This window comes from Eleginops maclovinus, chromosome 19 (assembly GCF_036324505.1).
Source record: "Eleginops maclovinus isolate JMC-PN-2008 ecotype Puerto Natales chromosome 19, JC_Emac_rtc_rv5, whole genome shotgun sequence".
Classification (NCBI taxonomy): domain Eukaryota; kingdom Metazoa; phylum Chordata; class Actinopteri; order Perciformes; family Eleginopidae; genus Eleginops; species Eleginops maclovinus.
The window spans coordinates 15,241,205-15,252,930 of record NC_086367.1 but is presented as its reverse complement, the minus strand read 5'-3'; the positions used below and the strand labels follow the sequence as shown (position 1 = coordinate 15,252,930).

At 40.4% G+C, this 11,726-nt stretch overlaps 1 protein-coding gene across 1 annotated transcript; it reads right to left on the bottom strand.

The window, feature by feature from the left end:
* Nucleotides 1-4: 4 nt before the first annotated feature.
* On the bottom strand, nucleotides 5-10,125 carry grhl3 (grainyhead-like transcription factor 3). Its single transcript, XM_063909463.1, has 15 exons — nucleotides 9,951-10,125; nucleotides 8,075-8,249; nucleotides 7,896-7,957; nucleotides 6,794-7,046; nucleotides 6,440-6,679; nucleotides 5,680-5,791; nucleotides 5,479-5,573; nucleotides 4,842-5,000; nucleotides 4,660-4,729; nucleotides 4,438-4,559; nucleotides 3,631-3,656; nucleotides 3,437-3,522; nucleotides 3,237-3,322; nucleotides 2,962-3,026; nucleotides 5-1,796 (listed from the first exon to the last, which is right to left on the bottom strand). The coding sequence occupies exons 1-15, from the start codon at nucleotides 9,965-9,967 to the stop codon at nucleotides 1,682-1,684; spliced, it is 1,683 nt and encodes a 560-aa protein (XP_063765533.1). The 5' UTR covers nucleotides 9,968-10,125; the 3' UTR covers nucleotides 5-1,681.
* Nucleotides 10,126-11,726: the final 1,601 nt, after the last annotated feature.

Below are 11,726 nucleotides of genomic sequence, written 5' to 3'. Positions count from 1 at the left end.
AATGTATTATGCATTTTCTTTATTTTCTTAAAAAAGAGGCAAGATGTGACTAATACAACCAGAATTGCAATGGTACAACTATGAAATATTATACAGATACATGCTCGTTTTGAAATGATGCATAATGTATAAGGAAAACTTTTTACACACACATAAACACGCATACTATGAAAGTCCTTTGGGGATTTAAAACCGTTTTCAGGAAACCGCTGTGGTTGCACCATACAGACAGGAAATGTCCACAATGTAGGACTAAATTATGGCCAATACTAACTATTGTGTGGTTTTATGGGTGGAAATGTCGGATGTTAGGTTCTGAATTAAACCCAATGTCGGGCCATTTTAGTCATGAAACTAACAGGAACCTACACGAAGATACTTATGATATATTTTACTTGCTGGAGGATGTCTGTGTTATATCTAGGACAAGTGCCTGGATGCTTTTCCCTGTCAGTGTCACCAAATAGGGTGAGTGTGTTTCCCTTTTTTGGGGCACACACAAAACTGTTAGAATACAAAACCAAGGATGTAATTTGTTTGTGTGTTCATCTCATCTCACCTCTTTCAGCGAATTAATCCATACATAGACCTCTTTCAGATGCTTTTCTTTACTCTGCATTGTGCTTGTTGCATATTTCGTAGTACTTCACATCAAAAGACAACATCATTTTACACAAGAAGTGCCCCTTATCCTTATCTTTTGTTTGTCATAGTGAATATTGATCTGGTCTGTGAATAGCTCACTTTCCATCAGATCTGTATGCATTATACATATGAGTCACACAAAATGTATTATGCATTTTCTTTATTTTCTTAAAAAAGAGGCAAGATGTGACTAATACAACCAGAATTGCAATGGTACAACTATGAAATATTATACAGATACATGCTCGTTTTGAAATGATGCATAATGTATAAGGAAAACTTTTTACACACACATAAACACGCATACTATGAAAGTCCTTTGGGGATTTAAAACTGTTTTCAGGAAACCGCTGTGGTTGCACCATACAGACAGGAAATGTCCACAATGTAGGACTAAATTATGGCCAATACTAACTATTGTGTGGTTTTATGGGTGGAAATGTCGGATATTAGGTTCTGAATTAAACCCAATGTCGGGCCATTTTAGTCATGAAACTAACAGGAACCTACACGAAAATACTTATGGCATTGAAAAAAACTCATAAGTAGGTTGTGGGTGAGAAAACTCACCAGTGGCTCTTGTGGAAGAAATTATGGATACATTAAAAGCAGCAAGAATAGCAACCTCTGAAAATGCTGAAAATACACTGTACACAAGTTATGTACAGAGGTCTGTAAAAAAAATTGAAATACATAGCAACTTGTAGAAAATGGATTTCGACGTGCTTTAGCTAGTTCATAAAACACTGTCATATTAAAATCTATTTACAATATATGTACAGGCTGTTTATCATAATTGCTCTTACGTTACAAATTCAAATAACAAAATCATGGGGCGAGTAGTGGTATTTACAACATCAAGAAACATATTGATGTTTTCAACTGAAATTGGAGAAACTGGAGTCTTGTTAGCTCGGTTTGCTAGTCGGTTTCAGAAGTCCACAGCTTACATTGTCTTTTGCAGAGCAGTGCTTTTAGATATGGTTTCAACAGGCTCCTGTGATATGTAACATCCTTCAACGGAGCCGAGTGGCTCTCATACTTCAACAAGGGTGACCTGGAACTGACCGCCGACGTCGGATATCTCAATGAGGAATGCCGACTGGTTGGTGTAATGTTGGATGATGTTGTCATCCATATGGACAAAAATCCTAAAAAGAAAAAAAAGACAAGCAAAAGAAAAGGTCAACTCAGTGATGGCTATCTCAGTTTGTGCACACAGAGGGCCAAAACAATAAGATAAATAAAAACATTTGTCTTCTTTAAACTAGCACATGCAAATTTGCTCTAAAATGTGACATCCCCTTCTTTTCCCTCAAGTGTGACATATCAACAGGTCACAAGAGTTCTTGTTGTTGGTTAAAGACAATATGTCATTTGTTGGGAGGAAACTTCTCGTGCGAAAAACACGGTGTTCGTATCTGCTGCATCAGTAGGGGTAGTAAATCAGGTCATTCTCTTCCTCCTCCCCAGCAACAACATAAGCTTTAAGTCTTTAATGACTGATCTAACCAGTGGCTTGTGCATTTTGCCTGCAGGGACAGGGCTGATTGAAGACGAGAGCAAAAGAGGAGGGAGGGAACTGCGGGGAGAATGTCACCCAACCTGTTAGGCTAGCTGCTCCCCCTGAAGTGATAGCTGCCAGCAGTAAGCAGGAAGCAGCAGGAACATAACCCAAAAGGTGCTTCAGTCTCTGTCAGGAGGTCCCATTTACATCTCAAGAAATTACCCCCAATCTCCTTTGTTATTTTACAGGAGGTGAGCCAGACTGATCAGTTTGAAATGCACTGAGATAAAGCCAATGTATTATTCGTAAACTCGGCAAATAATACATGTGTGCTTTTGGTGATATTTTTGTGTTGACGTTTTTATAACTTCTGCTTTGCCAACCTTTTTTTGTAAACGTCTGTCTAATGAGTTTAAAACAACATCACAACTTGATGGAAAACATTCAGTTACTAACTGGAAGCCTTCAACATTATCTCTTTCAACACCGAAATACTTCCTGATGTTCCGATTAGATGATGTTATGAAAACATAAATACAAAGCACAACAATTGCCCATGAGTCATCTGCAGGGCTTTGGAAATCTTTTCATCCTCCCTTAGTCATTCGTCTTTCTTTCAGAGGAGCTGCAATTAACACATTCCAGGAGGCCCAGCCAACTAACCTACCTACCCAGTCTGTCGACATGTGCTTCCAAAGAGGAGGAACAGATTAAAAACACAAAATAATCCCTGAATTTATGCTCATTGTCTGTCAAATGAACTTATTCAAGCCATCTTAGACATACCAAAGAAACCGAAAGACACTCACCCTCTCTTGCATTTTTTGTAGATTTTCCCAATGGTGTCTGTTTGCATACCGTACTTTTCTGAAACCTGAGGAAGGAGACAACAGTTAGCATGAGCTCCCACTGAAAGAAAGATGACATTCTTGACAGATAATGAGAGTAAATCATGAAGTTAATCCTATGTCATGTGTTGGAAGACAACAACAGAGACGAGGTGGAGGTGTTGTTTATCTCCATCTCGGAAATTTGCTCAGATAATAAATCAGGAATGTGTTTGAAGTCAGTGTTTGTTACTTACAGCTTCTCGGAGGCCCGACAGTGTTGGCGCTTTGAGCATGAGCGCATCAAACACCTCTTCAGCACATGTTCTCACATACAACAGAACTATTGGAAAGCAGGAAAAGAAAAAAATATTTAGCTTGAAAGACAAGGAAACCTACTTTGCTCATAATTCATGGCATCATTTTCTTTTTATTAGGGTTTTAGTTTGCCATGTACCTCTTTGTGGGTCTTCTCTGCGGGGTTGCTTGCTGGGTGGAGAGCTGTTCTGCTCTCTGTCTGAATACGATCTCTTCATAGAACTCCTAAAACAAACAAAATATGTTCACATTAGACTAAAAGCCACTCAGTGTGCATTTGGAAATAAGTGGTTGTGATAGCTGTTAATTTTGCATTGTGTTCACTTTGCTTACCTTTCAATCTCATCCGTTGGTGGAGCCTGGAGAGACAAAGAGAAGCAGACAGGAGACAAGATATCTGATTAAACACCACTCCACTGATAAAAGCATTGCTTAAAGTCACCTTCCCACCATTGTCTGTGCACAAAATCTAGAATGAGGAATGTTATCTCTCTAAGACTGAATTTCCCATAACCCTAAACAGAACCACATAAGCGTGGACACTGTTGGAGAAACACAGATAGGACCATCATACACTTAATCATTTCCTATCTTAGCCACAGACTGTGGAGCATTGCATCATTGAGTTATTTGGTAATCGGTTTCAGTCACTGTTAATCAGGGAAGTTGTATATAAATGAAATGTATTGCTTTCCCTCTACACACATAGTTAAATACACATCAGTGTAAACACCATAGTGTGGGAAAACTGACCTGTCTGAACAGCTCCTTACTGTTATTGTAAGTGTGTGAGCATGTGTGTGAAAAGACAGGGACTATGGGTGGCTCATACTGTATGTCAGGTGTCTGATGCACCAGGTGTGTGTGTTTGTTTGTGTAAGCCCCCATAGCTTAATCCCAGTGTCAGCAGCTGTAGCGACTTGCATTTGTGCCCAGTTTCGACTCCAATTAGCTCATCTGGTCTAAAGTCTTGTCTTTTTCACTCTCCCCTCCCAGCCCACTTTTCCCACTACATACTTTCCCACGTTTTTTTCCCTGCCTCTCCCGTGTCTGTGCTACTGCCTGCAGGGATACAAGGGTCCGGAACATGATTCACTCAACACAGAGGGAGAGGATATACATTAGTGAAAGGGGACCTACCATGCGCTGTAAGCTGGAAAGGTGTGTTTCTGGAATGAAGAGGACTGGCTGGGTGATGTGGTCTTCCAGGCTTTGGAAGAAGGTGCATTCATTGCCCATGGAGCTGCTCACTAAAGACTTGTCTGGAAGCAAATGAAAGAAGTTAGAATACACTCTCTTAAATCGTGATTGTATACAGTAGGAAATGATCTTAAAGAGGTGCTGTGTTATTGCAACACTCACTGTTAGCATCGTTCTTTCCCCTCCTTTTGCTTCTCTTCCTCTCCTCGTCACGCATCTTTCTCTCTGCACCCTGAAGACACACAATCACATGGTTACAAAAATGACTCCAAAAATGTCACAAAGTTGGTTTTTTTGTCTGTGTTAAAGAAGGTGTATGAAGCGAAATGACAAAAGCAACATACCTTATCACAGAAAATCTTGACCTGGCAGGCGGCTCTGTGTAGGAGCTGGTTGGTTCCCGAGCTGAAGTCATAAGTGTCGATCTGTATGTTTAGAGGCTGGCCTTTCACGCCTTTCTGAGCGGAAAAGTCTGTGCTTAGGGAGTTGATGCCAATGAACACCTGCAAAGATAAGAGTAGGTTTTTTAAGATAAGATAGAAGGAAGAATACCAAAGAAAACCACAGAAAAAGTACTTGCTACTTTCTATGAGTTTTTCCCGTCTGACGCCCTCTTTCACTGTCTTATTTTTTCATTTTAACAGTCTATATTATCATATTTTCTGCTTATAATTTCCCCTCTTCCTGCTTCTCTCCACCTGCAGCAGGTTTAGTGGCACGCCCCAGTGGCTCTGGGCCAGAGAAACTCAAATAAACTGCAGCGGCTTTTTCGGCTGTGGTGACAGGAGCTTCAGGGCCTAAAACATTTCTGGGATTCCTCCCCTCCCTCCTCAGCCGCTCCTTCTCCTCTCCACCTCCCTTCTCAACCTTTTCTCTCTTTTCTTCTAAATCCTCCACCTGTTCCTTCCCTCTTCAGAGAACCAGCCTTGCAGTGCCAAGTTATGTAAAAGCATCTATGCATACTTGTGTGTGTGTGTTTACCTTGGCCTCTTCATTGGGGTTCCAGACAAAGGAGAGAGCATTGAATGCCACCTCCTCTATGTTGCTAACGCCGTTGAACACTTCTTTGTAGTCCGCTATAAAAGAAACAAAAACATTTTGAATAATCAGATAATGTAATGGGATTTTCCTGTCTAACACATGGCGAGTTTGCATGCATGTTTTCGTGTGTGAGGAACATACCGATGTCAATGACCCTCTGCTTGGCTGTTGGCTGACGTGCGTGCCAGTGATTCCAAAAGCGGAGCTGCATTTCTGGGCTTTTGTCGTTGTCAAACACGGCCATCACAACAGTCTGAAATGGAGAAAAGAAAGTGACAGAAAACAGTGTTATTCTTTCACCTGCTTTCTTTTTTTTGCATTTATTTTCAAAAACATCCCTACATTTCATCATTACATTTCATTTATCAGTCCAAATCCCTCTTTTCATCCACATTGTCATCAGTTGTTTGCAGTGAGTGGGTGTGCTTTTGTGTGTACTATGTCCTGAAATTCTCCTGACAAAGAAAAGTGTTGTCGCCTATGTATTAAACCCACACCACACCTTCCCCCCTCCCCTCCTCGTCCACTCCTCTTTCTTTCCACTCTCCTAGGGAGCTGCTGATTCGCTGCACTCTGGCCTCATTACACCAGCGCAGGACTAAATTATACAGGGCAGAGCACTTGTCATTTTAATGGAACCACCCCATTGAGCAGGGTGTCAGCAGGGAATTAGTCACAGAGGAGCTGACTCCAAGGGAGGGACAGATATTTGGGAAGGGTTGGCTTGGTGGCACGCAAAGAATTTTAGTATTAATAAGCACATAAAAAAGTTAAGGATGCCACCTAAATCAATAGTCACCATGTTTTTACGTTACTTACACATAGGAAAAAAACAGCAGCTCAGGATAGTAATTTCTAACACTCAAAATAATACTCCTAATGATGTGTCGGCATGACTCACCTTGACTTTAGTGGCAGTGAGGCAGGCACTGCTGTCCACTCCTGAGAGAGTAATGGGGTAAAACTGTCCCTTGTTCAGGTAGACCATGGGCAGCTCACTGGATTTGTAAGAAGAAGCGATGGGAGCTCCTAAGGTAAACTGGAAATCACTCCTGAACCTCTCCTGTGGGGAACCGGTATAGGAGCCGGAGTAAACCGGGCTGGGCTGATCCTCAGGGAAGGGATCGCTGTAGGGAAGAGTCTGAAATGCACAAAAGGGAATTTTTAATGAAAAGGGAAAAAGGACAGGCATAAAGAAGGAAATGCCAAATAGAAGAGGCAAGTCTCAGCTTTCAGTTAATGAGGATAAATTTACCTCAGCGTGTGGGTCGGGGAAAGCACCGGTCATCAGGGAATCGAAGATGATGTTGAGTTCCTGTTTGTCGTACGTGTCCGACACTACGCTGGTCAGGGTGGCGTAGGTGTCTGAGGTGGTGGGAACAGAGATGGGCATAGAGATGTTCTGCTTGGATCCCAAAACTTCTTGGTGATGGCTCAAGGTTCCACTCTCAGAGAGGATTTTCATTACATTGGCGGACCCATCCAAAACAAGATCATTGGTTAAACACCTGGTGGGGAGGGAGAAATAAGAGGAAGTAGGAGATTAATTACAACAGGAAAGCAGCTTTTGACAGGTCAGCATGACTATTGGTAATACTTCACCCATGTACAGAGAAAGCAAAGAAACAGACAGCCTTAAAGGGACTAACAGTGGTGTGTGTTAAACATTACAGAAGCCTGCAGACAGCTTGTACAAACGTATTGCTTCTTGTGTTCTGCACACACAGCTACTGCAAGGTAAACTCGCAGAAAGACACGGTTGGACTCTGGGTGGGGACTATTTGTTTCTTAATCCATCTTTTCTTCTTCTCTGTGTTTGAGTTTCTCTGTACAAAATGTTTGAGGGGACAACACTGCGCCCCAACAATGGCCATTTCTCACCCACCTAACAAGGAATGGAGGGCTCAGTGAGGACAGAGGAAGGAAAAACAACCATTTGTCTGCCTGTTGTGAAACCCTTTAAGCAAAGCACAGATGATGATAGAGAGAGGATGGATGGATGGAGAGGTAGACAATAATCCCCCTCACTCTGTTTGACTTGGGGATTACCCACTCACCTTTTTAGGGCCTCCCAAAGCTCTGCCTTTCTCTTTTTACACTCTCTCTAATTCATTTTAATCAGTGACAACAGGGGATGGAAATAATAAGGGAACATTTATTTATTTTCTTATAAATCATATCAATTAAATGTCAATTTCAAAAGGGAAATCAAAACTTTTAAAATCAACTTTTGAAAAAGGAACATTTTTCTTCTGCAATGAATGTAATCTGCACTTTTCTTGGTAGAAAGTGTGTGTAACAAATGATAAATTAAGTAAAAATAAATGACAGCACCAGTTTGTGAACTTGTGTCTTACCTCTCTGTTTTGCAGATGTTGCCAGCACGATTGCACGAAACATTTTTTGGATCTTTGTGGTTCTGTAAAAAAAAAAAAACAGTTTAACATTTACAAAATGGTCCAAAGGGCCAGCAATAGAATAAATCTTGGTGTTGAGGTTGAGTTAATGTTTGTTCATCATTATCAAATGTATCTACCTTGCACTGTTCATAAAGCATGGTTAAGGCAGTCAGGTCATCTCCTGGGTGAAGTCTGGGTTTGGCGTGGTTCTGCTCGGGCACAGAGCTCTCTAGATAGGGCCAGGAGTCCATGATGTAGTTATTGTAACGGTTATAGTTGAAGTTCTCGTTCTGAAAGACCAGTCCCAGAGTCCTGCAGTGGAGATGAAAGGTTTGAGAATGATTGATTAGATTTATAGTTTGACTGACAAACCAAAATGTACTGTAAGAACGGTAAAACACGTAGAATTGTTTTGAGGTCCTTAAGAGAAAATAAGTGCAATCAAGTAATTAAATGCATATTTGACATGAAGGGTTGACAGAGTGAAAGTAAGCTCGAGTTTGCACATACTTGCCCCTGAGCATGGAGGGTTTCGATTGCAAAATCACAGAGCTGAGTAACATCCCTCGAAGCATTGGTGTAAATGAGGTTTCAAAAAAACAAGGGCCACCCACTAACAGCCCACTTCACCACACACACACACACACACACACACACACACACACACACACACACACACACACACACACACACACACACACACACACACACACACACACACACACACACACACACACACACACACACACACACACACACACACACACACACACACACACACACACACACACACACACACACCTAGTGTTTTGTATTGTGCAAGGTAAACAAAACTACATTCTTGAATCCTGAATAAACTCTATTATTTGCAAATAACTCAAATGACATGAAAAGATCTACTTCCTAAGTAAATAAATATCCACAAGAGGTGGGCTTTCCATATGACTTGGAAAACAAATAAAGAAATAAGATGGGATTCCGACGATTGGCTTTGTTTGGACAGACTCGCAGTGACATTGGATTGTAAATATCCTACCTACCTGGATAATCCCCCTTTGGAGTTGGTCTGTAGTAGCTAACAAATAGCTGAAGTTTACTCAGGATAAACAGCTAATTAAATGTGCTGACAGGACAGAAAGACCACAGGTGTCCACAACAGAACCACAGCTTAAAGAGAAATCCAGTGGTTTCTCACAAGGATTAGCTTTAAGACCTCACCTGGAATTGAAACTAGAAACAGTGTGTTCAAGCATCAATTCAACATTTGTTATGGAGCCCAATTATATGTTTTGGTCAATTTCCTTGATATCTCAGCTACAAATACTAAGATCAAAGTCATACACCTGCTCTAAGATGCACCTGTCTCCCTCTCACACTCAACAGCCTCAGTAAATCCACACTACTCTATTAGCTCCTCTCCATTTCCCACTAAAACCAGCCGAGTGCAGAGGTTTTTACACAGTCACAGAGGGGGGCTCGTGTCTAGGATTTCTCCATTATGTAATTCAATGCATTACATGCTGTCATTGCCCTCTGTCTGTGTCCAACACCCCGAGAGGAGATTCTCATTTCCCGGTGTCCTTTTGTGCTCCATGGCCCCTTAGGTTAGTGACAACACAAGCCGAAACAGACCCACTACAACCACAGACCCTGTGTGTGTGTGTGTGTGTGTGTGTGTGTGTGTGTGTGTGTGTGTGTGTGTGTGTGTGTGTGTGTGTGTGTGTGTGTGTGTGTGTGTGTGTGTGTGTGTGTGTGTGTGTGTGTGTTTGTTAGAATTATCCATATCAGTTTACTGACACCCATTCTTAAAACAGGGTTCTTTCACATGGGGTTCTCATTGCAAACAGGAGAAAGGGGGGGGACAGAAACCCCCATGAACTATTTTACTGTATAACACAAAGTCAATCAGAATGTCTTAATCTCGAGGACAAAAATCTCACTTTGACAGAAGAAAATCCTTAAAAGTGCACTTATTTTTAGAAAAATATAAAGATAAATCCTCTCAGAACTTACTCAGTCTCTTTGGTCATGTCTCCAATCCAAGTCAGCAGGAATAGGTTCCTTTAATTTCAACTCTTTGCTGTTTGTGTGAGCTTCTCCTCTCTTTGAGTCAGTAAGTCTATCAGTCAAGCAGAGAAGAGCACTGACACGCAGATGAGTCAAGTGTTGTGATTTCCTCTGGCTGGGGATCCAGATTTATTTCATGCAAGCAGTGAATTTCCCTCTCTTCTCTGATTGGCTGAGAGAGTGAAACAGGTGTCTGATAGGACAGGTGTAGGATCATTAACTCTTCCCAGGCTGGAGAGAAACTGGCTTGCATGTGTATGAGTGTGTGCAGCCAAGAGAGCACTTTGCAAGACAATCCAACGCTGGAGTGTTTTGAATCTCATTAAGGTGCAGGATAAAAGGGTGAGATTGGGGATCCAAGAGGTGTGAAAAGTTTTGTAATGACTCTGAGAAAGGCAGGATCTCTCCTGGAACTCAGCTTTAACATGTTAATACTTTTCCAGTATCATTTTTCACTCACCCCCTTATTTCCATTTCATACACAGGTTTTGGTTTCTTTATTTACTAGGGATCAAAGATGCAAAAATACAGTAAATGCTTGAGAGAGGCGGGCTGTTTCTGGGCTAAAACTAAAGTGAAAAAGTAAGAATTGAATACTTTGTGCATTTATTTAAGAAAACAAATAATTTATTATCAAAATATTTCTTAAATATAGATTAAGGCAGCCACTGTTAAGTATTTTCCTGAATTAAAAAGAGCCCTTTCTGTTTGATAGGAGATTAAATGCTTTAAAAAAAAAAAATCTGGATATTTATTTAAATACATGTTAAAACCATGTAAAATCATTTATATCATTAGTTCTCATTTGGTAACTATTGAAACCATTGGTAATCATTACTTTTAGCCGTTGGTGTTAGTATTCAGTATTAAATAAACCAAAAGATTAAAAAAATAAACATTTTATACTTGGTGCAAATTACTGCCATGTCTTATTAGAACTTTTACTGTGTTCATTTATAATTGCCCAAATACTTAGTTGCTATATTTCAAAAAGTAACAATACTACAATGTAAAAATCCTGCAGCACAAGTAGGCAAATCCTGTATGCAAATTTGACTTAAGTTAATGTAAAGAGGTTTTGTTGTGTGTTTTGTTTCAGAGATTTATTTTGTAATATGTATTATTCTTATTGATGTATTTATATCAGAAATAGAAATGTAGTAGTGCAACTGGTGCAGCTGAAGAAACTTCTAATTAATTTAAATGGAGTTGGACTTTTTAATATGTTACAATAATTAATATAAATTCATATGAATTGAATTAAAACGAAATAAATCTAGTTTATATAACTGAACTGAACACATGTAGTGGAATTACAAAGTACAAAATACTTCATATTTTATTCAGAAAACAAGGTTTTCTAATGAGTGGATACATGTTGATCATGACTACAAGATGAAATATTAACTTTCAGTTTGACTCAGTTAAAAATCACACACACACACACACACACACACACACACACACACACACACACACACACACACACACACACACACACACACACACACACACACACACACACACACACACACACACACACACACACACACACACAGTGCATTTGTAATTGCATGTAGCTGTTTATCTGTTCATTTGAGTGTGTGTGTGTGTTGTGCACCTTTTGCGGCTGGTTCCTGAGGGAATCTGGCGTGGTAACATAAGGGTGCGTGCTGTGCAGCTTGCCCACACACTCGCACACACCCTCATAAATATAACACA

Excerpts from the sequence above, each read along its gene's own strand:
- grhl3 (XM_063909463.1), bottom strand. Across the intron at positions 3,657-4,437 it reads TTTCCAGCTTACAGCGCATG|GCTCCACCAACGGATGAGAT; the intron begins GTAGGTCCCCTT and ends TTGTCTCTCCAG. Across the intron at positions 3,523-3,630 it reads CCAACGGATGAGATTGAAAG|GAGTTCTATGAAGAGATCGT; the intron begins GTAAGCAAAGTG and ends TGTTTGTTTTAG.